Source organism: Lepisosteus oculatus, chromosome 3 (genome assembly GCF_040954835.1).
Source record: "Lepisosteus oculatus isolate fLepOcu1 chromosome 3, fLepOcu1.hap2, whole genome shotgun sequence".
Classification (NCBI taxonomy): Eukaryota; Metazoa; Chordata; class Actinopteri; order Semionotiformes; family Lepisosteidae; genus Lepisosteus; species Lepisosteus oculatus.
The window spans coordinates 13,869,332-13,887,728 of record NC_090698.1 but is presented as its reverse complement, the minus strand read 5'-3'; the positions used below and the strand labels follow the sequence as shown (position 1 = coordinate 13,887,728).

At 39.1% G+C, this 18,397-nt stretch overlaps 1 protein-coding gene across 11 annotated transcripts in view; it reads left to right on the top strand.

Annotated features, from left to right (window-relative positions):
- Positions 1 to 18,397, top strand: part of pdlim5a (PDZ and LIM domain 5a) — a 128,502-nt gene that overhangs the window by 32,305 nt on the left and 77,800 nt on the right. For all 11 annotated transcript variants that reach the window (XM_069186904.1, XM_069186894.1, XM_069186899.1 and 8 more), the window contains one exon: positions 15,759 to 15,910. In XM_069186904.1, the coding sequence (XP_069043005.1) occupies positions 15,759 to 15,910 (152 nt within the window). The remainder of the gene's footprint in view (positions 1 to 15,758; positions 15,911 to 18,397) is intronic.

Sequence of the window (18,397 nt, the reverse complement as noted above, 5' to 3'; positions counted from 1 at the left end):
CCATTTATTTTAAAATTGATGTTTTACCCTTTTTTTAAAACAGTGTTAAGGTTTTCCAGCAGTTTAAGATGTTTTTTTCAGTGCTGTGTTTAAATGCTTTAGTAAATTGCAGTCAAACAGCAGGTTGTGTTTGTAGTGGAGGTGTGCATGGACCCGCCCTAATAAAGAATTCTATAAAATCTCCTAACGTGGATGGTATGTGGTTTCACAGGCTTGAAGTTTGAATTCACCCTTTGTGCTCCTGAGAAAATTTAAAAAGAAACATGTGGGGAACTCAGAAAGGTGCACAGCTTTATTTAGTAGTAATGCCAACAGTTCAGCTGTCCGGCTTTTTGAATTACAGTATATGTATTTTCAGTATTTTGAGGTTCATAGAGCCCTGGCAGGCTCTAACTCATGTGCATGGGCCTAGAGCTTAGTTTTCTTATTTTCCTCTCTTTGCTTCAAAGGAGCAAAATTAAATCTCTGAATTTTTTATTTATCATTATGGCCTTGATCACAGCATGAGACTATAAAGTGCGAAGTGAGATGTGAGTTAGGTGTCATTAGGCTGGTGTGCCTTCATGGTATCCAGTTGTCATTCTGTTTGTTGCTGTTTTTTGCCAGCTCTATTGTCTTTGGAGAAAGTATTTTCAGATCATTATGATGTGCACGATTTCAAGGTTTTTTTTAAATCACAATATTTATACTGTATACAGTACGTGTCTGTGCAGATACACTTACTTAATGTTGTTATTCTAATCTTGTCCAATATATGAAAATACATTCAAATACTGTGATATGCTGCACATAGTGGTGCATTCTCCTTCTGCTAGTTAAACTACTCTTGCGTACCTAGTACAGATCTTGTTCTGTTATCTACTGGCAGGCAGATGGTCAAATTTTCCTTTTCTGCAAGGCCGGTCTTGTTCTAGATATGTGAGTAACGACAGTGGGCTTCCTGGCTGTGATTTGTGACAGACGGAGCCTATTTGCTCCGCTGTGCACAGAGGAAATGAAGTGTCAGGCTGCCTCTGCTCAGATGCAGGGGATTGCTATAGGGGCTCCTCAGAGAGGGGCTGCTTGTCTGTAGCTGGAATGCAGTCAAAAAATTGGCTGTTACGCTTATCTTATTACCAAAAGTGGAAACTTCCTCAGATCACCATTACACTTGACAAATTTATTGCAATTCAGTAATAATCGAGCAACAATAGCGTCTGGCAGTAGCCAGACATACATCTCTTTGAACACAGTGATGGTTCCAGGATAGAGATTGCTGTGCCTTCCAGCCTGCGATCACACAGGCTTTGGTTACTGTGCAGTTTGTCAGAAGGGAATTCTCTGACAAAAGGCGGCGTGTAGTAGCTTAAATGGTCTTTGACGCTGATAGTGATCCCGATCTCATTGTTTTTGCAGTGCGTTGCCTAGCACTGGGCTGAAAGAGACATGCGAGGCAAACTGGGAGAAAATAGGTAAAGCAGAGCAAAGAGCTGATGCCAAGAAAAAGAGAGAAAAGAGACCCTTCTTGGGTCTTTTACTTTCAAGCCAAAGAAAGTTTTTTCTTCTTTATCTTTTGCCGTTTTCGTGCAGGAACGTAGAAAGCATTTGGATCACAGCTGGTGGATTTGTAAGACTAATAAGAGACTAACATTGCTGTAGGGTACTGGTCAGTGAGTGCTATAAAACAAAGCTGTGTTTCTCTTCTGTCTCTAATTCTCCAAAAGAACTAATATCAAAAGCCAAAGATGTTGTAAATATTGAAGGGTAATGTGTTCTCCAGCACAGTTGCACCGTTGTATTGGTAAATTTGAAGCACTTAAAATCTGATGTTTTTTTAAGGTGACAGATGCTAACGGGTGCTAAAATGTCAAAGTTAATATTTTTGACGTTTTGAAACTAAATCTTAGCCAAGACAGCAGATTGAAATGTTTAAATTGTTGCACAGTGAGAAAGTATTTTAAGACCCGTTGGTAAAAATTCTCAATAGGCAGAATTATTGTTTTGTTTAATGATAGAGCAAAACAAGCTCACTCTTGTTAAGAGAGAGAGAGAATCACTCCCATTCATTCATGCATTCAGCATGTTGGGGAACCAAAGCATATGATATATAGTAAAAGTGTGAAAGGACATATTATCTTTATCACCTTAAGAAAATGATTAGTGTGCTTTACTGGTTTAGATTCAGTTTGCAAAAGGAATCCAGCCCTTGCGGCGAAACTGTCAAAACATTTTGTTTTAATTCTCATTACTTGAAAATGGAGCTATTTTGTCCAGTCCAGTGAGTACAGTGCATTTTCTTCCAGTAAATTTGCATTTGTTTTAATGTATAATGATATGATGAGGCTCTAGTTGCTTTCGTCTTTTCCATTTTGTTGTGTTGGAACTCTCTATGGCTCAGTTCCAAGTAGTCTAAGGTGTGTGTAAAACACACCTGTTTCCAGCAGCGCCACAGTGCTGCTAGCATACTGTAATACATTTGCAGGGACAATTGAAAAATTTAAACAGAAATACTGGATTGAATACCACAGGATGTGGAATTATTTCAGCAGATTCATCTATTTTGAGTAAGACCTATTGCAAGTCTGGAAGTGGGATTTCTGATTTACAGTTTAGGTTCATAAAGAGAGAATATATTTTGCATACTGAAAGCCAAAGTGCAATTTGGACTTTGTGCATCCATTAACTATCATTATTGATTAATTTCCAGTTGGATGTCTTGCTTATAAGAGAACGGTTTGCCATTGTGTTGCATGAAGGTAGTGGATTGTTAACATTTGTTAAGGCAAAAACATTGCTTGAAGGGATACTCCTCTGTTGCACAAGGGCTGTGGGGTGGAGAGGGAAAGTGGCAGAGCTGTTCCCACACACCCAGCCCTGCCAGAGAAACTTGGCTGTGAGACGTTGCTCAACCAATGCAGGTTGCCCAGCCGACTGAACCTGTGCTGTGCGATTTCTAAATAATTTCACATCGTCCCATTGTCTTGAGAATTAGATGGAGCCGGGCACAGGGAGGTCAGGAAGTGCTAACTATAGGGTTCTGTGTCTCCAGACCTGAGCTGTGTTTATGATCTTGCAGTGGGGAGGAAGAGATATTGTTCATGTATTTTACAGACATGTTTAGTTTTCTTTTGTCAGTGTTCTAGTACTTGGGAATTTTGTTATTTAACCTGGGGTATAGTGGGAGAAGACTCCTCTTTCCCCTCACACATAAAACAAATATTTTAACTCAGTTCCCTACAACCAGTAAATTAAAATATGAATAGCAGTTTGTGGTATATTGTGAATGGTGTGACTACAAGGTTTATGAAGTGTGTAGAGTAAAATATAAAAGCTTACTAGTCCCACAAACACAAACCTAACTTCAGTATGTTAAAGCAGATGTTGGTATAGCATTCCTTCAGTGGCAGTAAAGTTACCAAAGAGTAAATTATGTTATTAGTGTAAATCTGAAAGAAATTTACACAAAACAAATATTTTAAAAGCAAATTGTTAAATTTCTTCATTATTTGTGTGTATATAATTATGTGAACAAAGGACCAATACGATTCATTAAAGTTATTTTTCAGGTGATGAATGTATTTTGCTAATTAAAGTTCTAATTTTGATTTTTAGAATTTTGCAGTTTATTTTAATGCAAATGAAACTATAGTAAAATGGCTCAGATCTTAAATGGACTTTTCAGAGCCGGTTGTACATAATTCTTAATCATTCTGTTTACTCTGCAATGGTTCCTGTTTCTTAGTTATCAGAAAAAGTAACTAGTAACCGAGGACTGCAAAAAAAGTGTTTCTATTTGACCACCACATAAAAGTCAAAAGACACCGATCAAGGTTCCAGTTGTGCTTAGAATCCTTTAATACTTTGCCAAGACTGCAGTGAGTGTCAACACTGGAGCAGGGCCTCTGTTCCTCTGTTACTGGAGCAACAGTGCAGCATGGCTGCTAATTACACCTGGCAAGGTCTGTAAGACTAGTGGAAATAGAAACTGGCACAGAAGCCTCTGTGGTCTCTGGAATGTCTTTGCTTTATCAGCCCTGAAACTCATTCTCAATTACAAGCACATGCTGCCTTTCTTGAATAACCTTTCTTTTATAGGCTGCAGATCTTGAGTCTTTACTGTATCACTGAAAAAATCCCTAAAACGCAGGGCTTTAATCCTAGTTAAAATGGAAATTCCTGTTCATCACCTAGACTGCATCCCTACCCCTTTTTCTCCCATGGAAATGAGAATGCTTCCTTTAAAAAATAAATGTTTGGTTCCCTTAACACAGAGAGAGTCATGAGTTCAAGTTCCCATTTTAAACATCTCTCATTTATACATTTGTATTTGCAAAGAAGGAGATAATTGGTCCTTAGTACTGCTGTTGTTTAAGTGTGTAACAGCACTTCAGTGGAGATGCTCAGCATCTTCGTTATATCATCCAGTTAGATGTCCTGTACTGTATGTATCCTTGGTTTCTTAAATACTACAGAAACCCATGAAGAGCTCCTCCTCTACGAGAGCCTTGTACCTTAACCTTTTTAATGCTTTCCTGCTGTGGCATTTTTCTTAGGAATTTATTTTGATATAGCAAAAGTGTAATATATTAAGATGCATTATGGTGAATAGAGATATTTTTCTCTTTATTCTGCTGTTTGAGATTAGTGCACTCATTTTAACATCTAACTCAACTTTTGCTGTTAACTGCTTTCGCTGTTATCATCATGCTTAGTTGCAGACTTGTTTAGTATGTCAGTTGCAAGCAAGGATGATTGGAAAAGCACAATCTCATCATTTTTTAAAGAAAATATGGTAGCTCATTGAAAGAGGGTGTCAGAGCTTTAAATAAAACCCACATTTCATTGAGAACTTGAGGGACTGGACGACCTGGATGATCTTCTGTGAGCAGATGCCTGTTTTTCACATCTTTTCACTTGTTTAAAATCAGGTAGTGGGATGTCTCCTGCCTTGCCTGCTCTGATTTCAGATCCTGACTCCAAAAGTAGAGTAGATGTGGCCTGTAGGTATTACATCTGAAGGAATATTTGTCTATCCTTGAACATTGAAGGAAAGGACTGTTTATATGAAATGTTATGTCTACTGGACAGCAGTGGTCTCCTAGACTACTCTTGTCTGGGACAAGTGGTCCAATACCAGCTGGAGTTTTCACTGGTGAAAGCTGTTTCAGCCCAAACAGAATTTTTAAAGATTTGATTAGATTTTAGAACCATGAAGAAGGCAGCGGGGACACTTTTATACCAACAAAATCTTTTGTCAGGTACAATGATAAGCCATGGCTTCCTAAAGAGCTAAACAAATCCTGTGCACTATAAAAGAAGAGATTTGTAAGAATGGAGACAATGAGAGCTACAGAAGAGCTAAATGTCTAATTGCTTTGTTGAATAGACAAATTAAAGTCCAATATAGGGATAAATTAGAATTGGCAAATAATGAATCCACTACTCTTTAGAGTAGCCTTCAGATAATCATAAATTATATGAAAGACACCTCCCAAAGTTATAGCTGACTCTGCAGAGAGACAACAAGTTTTATTGTAGGTTTGAAAAACAGAGTCTCTGTAGTACTGATCATAGTTCATGCATTCTGATGGCCTCTTCCCATTTAGCTACCTCATTGCTATCTTAATGTCTTAATGACTATAGACCAGTTGCTCTTACATCTGTCCTTTTGGAAGTACTTTATCAAGACCTACAAATTTAAAATCGGTGCCTCTCTCGGGCTCACAGCAGCCTGCTCCAGGAGGGTGAGGCCAGCTTCAGTATATACAGTAGTTTTCATTGCTCACCCTCTGCGAAGCAAAAACGGAACTTCACTATGCCTGCAGCTCCTGCCTCGTGAGCCTGTGTGAAAGCAGGTTTTTCCTTTCCTGCCGTCCCCTGTCACTGCCTTGGGCTGCAGTGCCACAGCACTTTCTGGCGGACAGTAATTGTGTAGCCAAGGGTTATATCTGGGTGGTCTGTTTTCTAAATGGTTTGACCTCATCTTTGATTTTCATAGACCCATCTCAGGGGCCTGCGTGAGGGAGCCTGTCACAGGAAGCTGGCGTTTGTTTCTTTTTAAGGGCTCTGGCTTAAATACACCAATCGCTTTCCACACAAAACACTGATCAGCCGGAAAAAAGGCTCATTTGAGCTCTTAATAAAATAACTCTTTACAGTTAGTGCCCACATGTAGTAATTGGATAATTTCTTTGAATAATTGGTTTGTTTAGCTTTCAGTTCTTAATGCTTATTGTTTCTTAGCAGTTGTAAGACTTGTTCATTTATTGCTGTGACTTATTAAGGAAAATTCTCATAAAGCCAAAGAATGCGCATGTGGAAGCAATTGGTTCTAATGCATCTAGAATTGTGCTCTCAATTAGTAAGCTGTGTGTATATTTTCATGCTGTTTTGTTATTAGTATAATGGCTGGCACTTACCTTGTTTTACAAGACTAGGGCAAAAGGCAACATCTAGGGAGACTTAATTGCATATTCGTAAATGCTCCCCAAACCCTTGTGTGATTTCAAGTTAGCAAGAGAGCAGTTTTAAGTTAACTACTGCATTATTCTGGCCATGTAGCATGTTCAGGACATTGGTGGGCTTCTGTTGCCTACAGTTCCACCAATAGGAATCTCCTCAGTCTTCCTTAGGTGCCCATTCCCTTTCTACAGGGTAGGATTTTCATTCTAAGCAATGCTGTCTCTTTTATACCAACCAGTGTATGTCTTGGTTAAACTACGCCAGTACTGAAAGAGATCATGGAATTACATTTTAGGAAGTAAAGTTTTATTATTGTAGCGTGTGGTTATTTTTAAAGACTCCTACAGTACATACTGGTGTGCAGAGAATGAACCTTGATGCCCTATTAATATGTGGGTCTACATCCAAACTAACTGAGAACTGAAGTGCAGGTTTTCTTCTATGAGTTTAGGCAGGTTCAGGTGCAAACTCTTCTCTACTTACAGCTGAAGACTCCTCCCCCCATGTAGTTACCGGGGAAACGAGCACTTCTGATCCCCCACTTGTCCTCACCTTTCGTCAAAAACCAACAGAGGCATCTAGACAGCCTATCAATTCCAGTTTGTCTCCTTCCCACATGACCTGTGGGGAGATGGTAGCCACTACACTATTATTACTGTAAATGGTGGTTCTTCATGTGTTTTTATACATTAGGCAACATTCAGATATGTCGTCCAATACCGTGAAAAGCTTTTCAGCTAAAGCTAAGCCCACTCAAGATATGGTTGAATAATTAGAATTTACAAGCACAAATGGAACACAATTAGCCCATCACTTAAAGATAAGACTTCAACGGCAGGTGTCCAAAAATCTCTTGGCATCACAAGCCAAACATCACAAGCAGTGTCACAATGACAGGACACCTCATTGCTTCCAGATATGGCAGTGATCCTGAGGTCTTAGCCTGGCATGGTACCATCTTAAGTTCACCGATATTGGGCTATGTACAGCTATAAAACTAAATGGTGTTATATTTATGGAACAGTAGTTTTACTGCATGTGAAGAATAATAAACTGAGGTAAAACATTGCCAACACCTCAGTCAGCAATCTCTACTAAATATTAGTTTTATTCTCATTGACCTTCTGTTGTGGCTATAATCAACCCAGGAATAAGCCACCTTCACTCCTTGATGTGTAGTCAGATTTACTGCTCCTGTCTTGAAATGTGTTAATCCCTCAGATTCACTCTTTTCAATCCTTGAGCAGGATGTTTTAAATCAGACACTCTTGTCTTTAGTGATTGACAACCTAAGAGAGCTGCACCTGGGGAGGGTATACAGTATGTGCTGTAAACACAGTCACTTTAGTCCATTTATCGTAAATGTTTAAAATGCCGTCTTTCCCACTATGTAAGCAGCAGTTCATCCCTGTGCCGTAATGATTTATCATCCTCCTCCAGCTGTATGGCTTCACTTAATTTAATAACTGCCATCAAACTCAATCTATTTGTTCAACACTGCAATAATATGAAAAGTCCTATAAACCAAAATGAAGATTCTCTGCAAGAAGTTTCCCCAGTCTCTCTGTATGTGGTGTTTCCAGACATTTCCAATGATGATAAGAAAACAGTAACTTCAGCAAAACGTACATATTTAAGAGAAGTAGGCCAGGATTTATTGGACAACACGTTGGGCAAAGATCGTAATGAATCTAGAAATAATTATCTTCTTAAACGACGATCTACATCACATTTTTAAAGGACTGTTTTCAGTGGATGACTGAAGTACTGTATGATGTATCTTTAAGTAAGGCTGAGCTTGTATTTGCCTGTGGAACAAAGCAGTTACTTGGTAGCATTTACTGCTTTGCATACATGTCTTTACTCCTGACATACAACAGTTACCAATGTAAATGACGTGGCTTTGTTGGTGTGCCAACCCCAAAAAAGCCTTGAAATGCTGGTGAAAACATCCCAAAGCACTTCAATAGCGTGAAACATAAAATTAGATCCCAAAGATTACAAACAATGGCCTATAAAGAACAATAGCAAGTGAGAACAGATGAAATTATAAAAAGCTAAGGTACAAAGTGACATTTGCAATCTAAAAGTCTTTGTGAAGATCGTTGTATAGATGAGGTGTGGAACAGGAGAACACACACTGAGTGGCTGAAGGATTGTTGCTTTGTTTTTGATTCTTAAATGCCTGCCTGCTATTTGCACGCCAAACAATGTGGAGGCATGTGGCAACACAAGAACAGATATAAGCTAGTAGTAAATGCCAGCTATAAGTGATGGAGGGCCATTCAGATAATCAAGTCTATTTGAAATGTGTGTGGTCAGCACACATCACAGTGGGAAAACAGTAGTCTACTATTCAGAGAAAACTGCTCAAGATTTGGGCTATAGGACCTTCCCAGTGAGTCCACTGAAAACTGTCACCTCAAATCAGTTTTGATGTCGCACCTCACACAAGTTTAGAGAGACCTCAGATTACGAGTGCTGAAATGCTTCTTTAGACCATGCTGTCTTTTCTGTGCTACATGAATCAATTCCAGTGTACTCCTTCTCCTTAAATGTATAATGGAGGGAAAATCATAAAACCCAAGTCTGGGATGACATCCTACAATACTAGAAAACAAAAGTTTACTTCTAGAATCATATTATTGTGTACTGTATTAGTGTTTAAAGTGTTTCTATTAGTTAGTTTTCTGCTGTTTGCTTCTTTAATCTTTAAATGTATTGTGCTAAAGCAAAAGATTACAGATTAAGATGCAGATGCAGTCTGTGCATTTTTATAATGCATGTTTTCGGTTCACGAAGGATTATTTTGCCTCTTGACACAAGTTTAAACAAAGTTCTAACATGCAAAACAAAACTAGAAGAGTAGCAGTTTTATTCTGTGATAAAGGTACAGTATGTGTGAATGTGTCATTGAAGGCCTTTGGACTGAAGCAATTGGGGTGATTTTATCCTTGCGGGTGCGAGGCAGGATACACGCCGGATGGGATGCCAATCCATTGCAGGGCACAATCGGACACAAACAAAACTGTGATGTTCCAGGCATGACTAGCACTAGAATGCTTGGGTAGCAGGGTCTTGGGTAGGGCTTCTAATGAGATGCCAGACAGTGCTTGGCACTGTGTAAAGATACTTGATATTTAAAGAGGGCTAATCTTGAATTCCAGAGGATGCATTGCAGAAGTCATAGGCCCAGCCTTGGTCTTTCTTGATGTAGCCGTTCAGAAAGGGAAATGTTACAAGTCACTTGTTGAAGGCCAGAGGAAACCCTGTACCATGCATGATTAAGCAGAGATGAATTCCCAACTTCAGTAAAAAGACAGATCTAAAGTATACAGCATTTTGGCTGTGGAGTCTCTGCAAGAATGTGTGGAGCCTTCTTCACATGGATAAACACAGGGTATTTAATGGCCTTCCCCAGCCAGAAAATAACTTTTCTAACTGCACAGTGGCAAAATGATTTCTCATGGTACTTAGAACTGTGTTTTAATGTTTATTTTTTTCCACTGACAGCGCTTACAGTAGTTAATGCCAGTACAGGTCAGCACCCTGATTTGTAAGCATCTGTAAGCTTTAGAACTAGTTGAGCTCTTATGTCTGACCAGTGTGTGGGAATTGGAAGGATATAGTGTTTCTCAGGACATGAAAGAGAAGACCACCCTAATGCTTTGTTTTACCCAGAGTCTTGCCAAAGGAGTCTTGGAACAATGCAGCCCCTGTGTCAACCTAGTTTGTGCGGCTATATTTCTTGCAGTTTTTACGGCACCAGTAATCCTGTCCCTCAGCTAGGTTGCAGAATGTTAGAGCTTCCAGTTGAAATTATTGAGCAGCAACTGAGCCTGGTCCTGAAAAGGTCCAACTGGACAACCACCCTTAACCTGTTAGTAATGCACTCTCTCTCTCTTCTGGTGTGATCATAGGACAGTGTAGCATGTGTTATAGAAAGTACCTCACTGACTTCCTTGACAGTATACAGTACAACGGCCCTTGTGTCATGGTGTCGGATTCTCTCACATTGTATCAGCTTTTATCTACATGTTAAAAACGTTGAACCAGATGGACTAATGGCATAGCCCAGTAACAGAATTGTCTGAACCCTGTCTGGGAATGTACAAAGCTGTCACTGTTAACAATAGGAAATAGCCACCCTTGTACTTTTCCTGGGCCACTCTTAATATCGAAGCGATATCTGTAGTAAAAGAAATCATGTTTCCTGTCATTGAAATTTAAAAATACTGTATGCTGTGCCCAACTGATGGATTTCAAGACCGTGAGTTCTGTTCTTTTCTTGTGTTTTTCTTTCTAATGCCAGTAGCACAATCAAGACTTTCCATGCGACTAGCCTGATGAGGCTGACTTGGGCAAAGGAAATGGTTTTATTTCTTCAAAGTGCTGCAGCTGCAAGGCTCCTCTCCAAAGTGGAGATTGCATGGCAGAAGCACACATAGGCTGTATCTTAGGAACCACTGATTATTTTTAATATTCCAGTAAAAATGTAAAATATTCTAGATATAGCAAGCCAGCTGACTGTGAATAATACATAGAAGAGTCACTTCACAAATCCCTCAGTAAAATGTTTTTTAGGTTTCTAGCAATAGCTGTTCCTCTGAATGCTCCTTACAAACTCCCTCCAGGACCACATTGATGAGTTCCTTAGAGCAATGAGCAAAAGCAGTCAAATTGCATCCTTTTGTTTCTTATTGCCTCAATTAGTGGGTGTACCAGGTTGCATGAGTTTTCATTTATTTTGTTAATAAACTTTCTGATGGCTGACTGGGTGGAGCCTTTAACCCTAATGTAAGATCTGTTCTTGTTAGTTTTAATTGTCTTTTCTAGATATGATATTTTAAACATATCATATTACCCATTTATGTGCTTGACAATTCTAAAAAAGTAAATGATTCTATATGCTGTGATGTTTTGTGATAAGGTATAGTACTACTCTGGTTTATTATCCGAGCACTGGTTTCTTCATGGGCATGAATTATGATGTCTTTAGGTCTTCTGCGTTTGGTGGCTGCAGCTCCTAATAAGGTTTTTGAGAGATCAGTAAGTGAAGCGATCCTCTTAAATATCTTAGATCAGTCCTCTGAATTATTAATCCTATTGAGTGACTCTGAAAGAGAACATTAAAGAAGCCTTTGCTTACACCGTTCTTGCTTGAGTGCTGGTCCAGGCCTGAAATTACTACTAACTGGTGTGACTGATGCAGCTTATATGTGTGTGTATTTAAACAGCTGAGTGTTTTGCTATTGCTGTTTGCCTTTTAGCTTTGCCTAAGTATACAACATGGGTGGACGTAACCTGCAACCCTTTGATCAGATGTCAAAGCATTTACTATTCTGCTTTTTAAAGCAGCATAGCCAATACACTTGGCTCTGTATTTTCCCTAGCTTTCCAATGGTGGGCGAGGACTCATTGCAGCATGCCAGTGGATGGCTTATTTGTTAGAGGTACTGTAAGTGTGTGTGTGTCGGGGGGGACTAGAGTTAATGTTTGTCTTAGCAGGTTTTCACTGAAGAAGCACCTGGAAATCTGTTAAAGAGTTTGTACTAGGTCTGAGGTCTTTAGCCTCGAGGCCCTTGAACTTGCTTGCTAGGCGTGATGCATTCCTAGTCTGGAGAAAACTGGTAGTAGGAGGTGGATTTTGAAACTGTTCACCTAATAGTAAAAAAACAACACATTCTCTTTACTGCTATTACAGCCTAGAGCTGTTTGCTCTCCAGTGAGCAAGTTTGTATATCATTATTTTAGTGTAACTACACAGATGGCAATGCTGAGGATACAATATGATTTATATTTCCATTGCTAAACTCTGTAATTGGGCCTCTGTGGCGCTGTCTGTGTGAAAGATTTATGAGAGGATTACTCTGGCTTTTAACCCTTACTTTTCAGGATGAGGAACCTGCCTCAAAACAGAAGTTCGAGTACAGCAGGAGTACTTATCAAGTATCTCTCATTGCTTGTTTAGGAAGCAGGCATGTTCAGTCTTTTGCATGCTGATCCCAGAAGTGCAGTGGGTGATTTTGAAAGGAATTATAGTTGCTTATTCATAATAAACACCAGAAAGCTTCTGTTTATGCAAAGTGAGTGGAGTTCTTCTAGTGAATGTGTAAGTGGCACTGTAACCAAATCAAACCAAGGTCATTAAGGTCTGTATGTAATGGGATCTGTCAGTATTTTGATTTCAGTGATGCCAAGAACACGCATTGTACAACAATAGGTATTACATACTGTACCAATTTGTTCCACATAGTGTACAGGTACTTCCTATATATGGAAAATTTGTGAATCCAATTCTCTGTCTAAAAAAATTGTCATTTTCAACATTAATAATCTTTCACTTGAATGTAATGTATTATTGCTTTTAGAAGTCTGCTATGAATTACTGAGTTTATTCTGTAAATGAACTTGCAAGGCAATTTATACCCAAGACTTAAAAGAGCTGTAAAAATAGAAAGAAAAAGGGTACTTTGTAATCCCCTGGCAGGGATTTATATCCTTCCATAAATGTTAAAAAATGTTTGGAATTGATTGGAATAATGAGTTACCAAGGAAGAAAAGCAAACGATAATAGCAATAAAACATTATAATAACTTTGAGTGCTTTTTTTAGGAAACGTCTAGAACATCTGTCAGAAATTTAGTGTACTATACTTTTGGAAAAAGTATCTTACACATGCTTTTCTGAACATAAGTGATTCCATTTAGTAATCCTTGCAGTGATTTGTATGATTTCGTTCTCGACCTTGAGCACCGTGATTCTGCCTCCAGACGCCGGCTCTTGTCCAGTGGAGTGTCGGAAGGCCTGAGCTGCATGCTGTTTTGACTCTCCCTTTTACTTTTCTTCGTGAAATGTTTGGTGCACCTCCCTGCAAACACAGCTCTTTAGGCTTTAGGGCCTTGGAGAAATCAAATCTTCATGCTTTGTCTACAGCACAAATAGCAAACGCATTCCTTGACGCAGGGCTCCAATTGGCCAGAAGCATGATGGGAAACCTAAGGGCAAACAGAGCTGCAAGTTATTAAAAAAGATATTGTTTCTGTTCTCTGTTATTTTATTTTAGGTATAGACAGCAGAAGCAGTTGCATGAATCTGTTTCTCCTGTAGTGGTGCAAGTTCTTCAAGAGGGCATCCATGCACTCAAACACTTTCAGATACTCAAATACAAAGCTGGAGTTTTTCTTTTCTACAACAAGAGTATAAGATGAAGGATTTACGTTTGGCGATCAGCAGTTTAACATGCAAACAGGTGCTTGTGGTTAAACAATAATTTGCTTTGTACCTGCGGGGTCTAAAAGCTGTTTTTCTGCTCTCGATGTGAGTTGGTGATCTGTGGCCAGCACTGAGCTGTGAATTCTGCAAGTGAGAAAAAAGTGTGGATTTGCTTCATTGGGCAGCCCGGGATTCTTCCTGGGCTCCGCAGTGCATGGTGACTGACACTGACAGATGAAGTCTAGTCAAGCCTCACTAAGCCAGGACTCCCACTCCAAGAGACTCATCCAGAATGCTTCTAGTGTTGAAGATTTCAGGCCCATTGCCGTTGTGTCTGGAAGATCTGGCAGCACAGCTTAGTTTTCCCTCCTAACATAACTCCAAAAAACCTTGTGGTTCAGTGAGCCAAATAAAAAAGAGAGAGGACATGAAATTGTAGCACGAATAACTTGTCTCCCTTTCACGCTTTCTGTTTCATATCATTGTTGACATGGTTTACAAATAACCATTGCAGCTGTCCAGATTAGCTTTTGTGCTTTGAAAGATTGCGTTATTGATATACTCTTAATTCTTTGCAGCTTGTGCTGTGCATGGTTAAATAACAGCAGTGGTTGCAGCCAGATCTTTGTGAATGTAAAGTAAGTGGATGCAATGCTGAATTTTCCTTTGACACGAAAGAAACATGTTAGAAAATACAGTATGTGCATTAATGAATAGTTTGGCGTTACTGAAGCCCAGTAGTTATGACAGTTTGTTGGCCATTTACTTCTTATCTGTAACCTTTCTTGTGTATCATATTGATGGGGAAAAGGTTAGAATGGGGTTTCTGTGCTAGAAAATCAGGTTAAAAAGTATCTCTGGAAAATTCAGGTATTTGTGGAATGCTGAGTATGCTCCAGGTGGTGTTTAATATGTGATGGAGAAGCTTAAAGCAGATAACGCTGGCATTTACTTAAAATCATTAACAGCCTGGGTGCCATTGTGGAGTATTTTTGCCCTATCTGCCTAATCTGAGTACTTCAGTCTTCAAACTGCTATCCACGGAGGGCTGGATAGGGTTGATAGTGAATCAACAAAAAGGTTCCACTCTTCCTTGAAATACTGTTTCATGGAAAGTACACTTGTTGATTTTTATGTAGAGACCAGGTTTTGAAACTGTAATTATTAAATTATATTATGTGAATAAAAAAATGCAGTCACCTTCAGGTAGTGTTAAATGGGGCCATGCTGAAACAATGAGATATTGTTTTCTTGCAGATCAACAAGCAAAAGAGATTAAATCCCCTGGTGTTTTTTTTTTGTGCCTGTCATTTTTTTTTTTCTTTGGACATGGCCTTCTCTGTAGTTGACTTGAAGCCCCTTATTGTTGTGCAGGGACATGTGTTCCTTGAGTTACTGCTTGCACTTCTACACTGTGTGTCTTTCATGTGCAGTGGGCTTGGGTGTTTCAGTTGTTACATGCCTGCTCCAGTCCCCATGTCCTCACCAGGCACGAACTTCTCCCACCTGGGTTGTAAGTAACTTCCCAACAGACCCTTGCTTAGCAAAACTATTTTATTGAATGAATTAAAGAATAAATCAGAAGTGTGTTAAGATTTTAACCATCACTCTGAAAAGGCCGTCTAGAGAACATTTTGCGTGAAACTTTTTTTATTCTTCAGTGTTCCCAGATGAGAATCTCTCCCAAGTCTTTGGGTCTGGCAGAAATCCTCCGATGGCGTAAGGATTCTGCAGCCCTGCGGCAAACAGCTGTCTTATTCTTCCATTCTACTGTAGGGAAATTAAAATATGAAGAAAGGTCCAGGATACCTAAAGTGTTGCCAGTAGTTAGTTGATAGCAGAAGTGCCTCTTGTTAGTTCTTGAAAGATCCCTGTTTAAGAGTGGCTGTGGTATTTCTGAGAAACTAGCCCTATTCCTGATTAAAGGACTGTCTGCTTTCACTCAGTTATAAAGCATGTCCGTTAGCTTTTGACTTTGTATTGAGAGTGCAGCTGATTGTGGGTGACCCTGTCCAGTCTCCTTGGGATTTTTATTTTTTTTCTCTAATCCCATTCTCAAGTCCATAAAGGTTGCTTACCCTCCCATTCCATTTTTTTTGCAGCTAAATGACGGAGGGAAGGCAACCAAGGCCAATATTGCCGTTGGAGATGTGGTTCTGTCCATCGATGGGATCAGCACAGAGAGCATGAACCACCTGGAAGCCCAGAACAAAATCAAGTCCTGTACTGGTTCCCTGAACCTGACTCTGCAGAAGTAAGGGCTGGTTTCTCACTCTGTTACTCTGCCTTTGCCAGGAATTGAATGCAATGGACAATGTTGTGATTTCTCCTGAAGAATCAATTTTTTCTCATTTGCTTTAGTCTTTTTAAGTCTATTTTGTCAGTGTTACTTTATTTATGCTCCGTTGTATTTAGGAATACTTCATCTACTGTGTGTCTGGCTCAACATTATATTACAAAATATGTGAAGGTAAGGCTACACACGTACTGTAGGTCTTCTTCAGGTTTGGTTCTGTGTTTTAAATAGCAGTAACTGTTCTCAAGTAGTGTTTTGCGCTCATTATTTATTTTATTTGTAGAAGTGCTTTATTAGTTGGCCAAGTCTCAAGAGAGTTCCATAGAACTTTGCAAAAAAGCTACAGCCAGAGGTTTTGACACTAGCAGAATCTTCTGCTTTCACTGCTAACAAGTTGTAAAACATACATAGTAACAGAACTGCTCAATATTTACTAAAATATTTCTGTGCTATTCACTCTTTCTCTGAGGCAGTTAAAACTGGATTTTCATCTGGATTTCTGGATTTAAGTAATATGAGTGATTTATCTTTGTAAGATCCACAGAGTGCATATTCAGATTTATAGCTGGAACACTGCTAACTTTTATTAATACATTTTCATATGATCTACCTTCTCGTAAAAAAATGTGCGCTAGTACATTAAATATTTATTCATGGAAATGAAGAAGACTGATTGCACAGCGGTGTCTTGCAGTTTGATTTTAAGGGCCAAAAGCCTTATAGAAGCCAACACAGGTGCTAGATATTTATTGCATGTTATAGCCACTTGAATAAATTTGTAGGGGTATGTGCTCGTAGTACATAGAACAAATAATCTGTAAGATTGTAATACATTTTGCAGCATCAGTGGTGTCTTTTTTAAGTCATCAAGCTTGTAAAACAACAGAGAGTTTAAACTTCTGTGAAAAGGTCAGAGGTCACTACTGTCACGTAATTTCATCAGTCACTCCTAAAGTGACACTTTAATTGTTGCCAGGTGTTGATTATTCTGTCAAAGGCACAGCCTTCCTATTCCAAAGTTTACAAGAGTTGTTAGTCCTAGCCAATGTTAAAGATCCCAGCACCTTTCAGGACAGGGATTATACACGCACTTTGCCTCCGATTATCTTAATTGAAGCATTATGTCACGCAGCTCAATATCATTGAGCTCTTACCCATGAGTATGAAATTAACCATACAGAGACAAAGTCCATGCATTACCAATCATCTGCATAGGGCTGCTGGTTCCTTTTTCCCAGAACCATTGCTGCGGTGCACAGTTCCCGAGCAGTTTGTGAGGAATTTAGGATGCTTTGGACCTTGGACCTGACTGCAGAATTGATAGAGCAGTTTCCACAAGATTGGGGTGACTTAACAACTAATGTAATAGAAAATCAATGCATCTTCTCTTAACTTTTTTTGAATTTCTCCCAATAAATTAAATACTAATTATTGAATTATTGTTCACTAGCACTTTCTTTCCTCCTCAAGTAATCTTAATAAAATTCTGTCCTAAAAGAAACTCAGCAGAACTGTATGGTGCATGTGCACAGTTTCACTTCTTTAAAAACATGAGCCTGTGTGCTCTAGAGCAGAAGCTGACAAACCTGGCCCTGGAGCACTACAATCCAACAGGCCTCACTTGGAAACCTTAAAAACATGAATTTTGATTAGTTTACTAAATGATTCATTTAAGTTATGAACGTTCACTGTAATTTGTTGTTGACTGTTGGTATTGTCATTAAACGTCATAAAGGATTTGATCATTATGATTTGTTTCGCTGATGTTTGGCTGATGTCGCGCACAACAGCAACTTACCACATGGGATTTGATCCCACAGCCTTTGATCCCTCAATCTTGCAGAGACAAGGCCAGAGCCACTGCTGCCACATCAGAAACAGATAATTTGAGGGTGATAAAAAGTGAGGACCGTACACTAGATACACATACTGGCAGTACAACCCCTACACCCCCATTACTGTGTTTCAGTGCTAAAGGATAAAGGGAGAATCTGCTTGTTTTTGTTCTAAATGCAGACCTTTGTACAAAGGAAGCAATTATCGGATTTGCAAAATCAGATGTATAACACAATGTTTCTATTAAATTTGTGTATACCACAATGCTGAAAAATCTTTCACAGCGATTACGTTTGTTGCATTCCTTTTGTATAATACTTGCTTCTTTCTGCAGTTGAGAAAATGCTTAGAATACCACAGCACATACCACAGAATTGCTCTGGGCCAAGGGTTCTAGTCATACAGGAATCCTACTTTGGCCCAGACCAAATCAAAGCTCTGAGTATCTCTAGTTACCAGTGCTAATCTCAGTACTTGACTGTGGCTTTTAATTTGCAATAAAATCTGATATGCATTGTGTGTTTGTCAAACTTGTTGTTTGAACTTTTGAGTTGGTCAAAAAGTCTGAAAGTAATGGTCACTTTCTAAAGTGTGCTTCTGGCCTTCCTC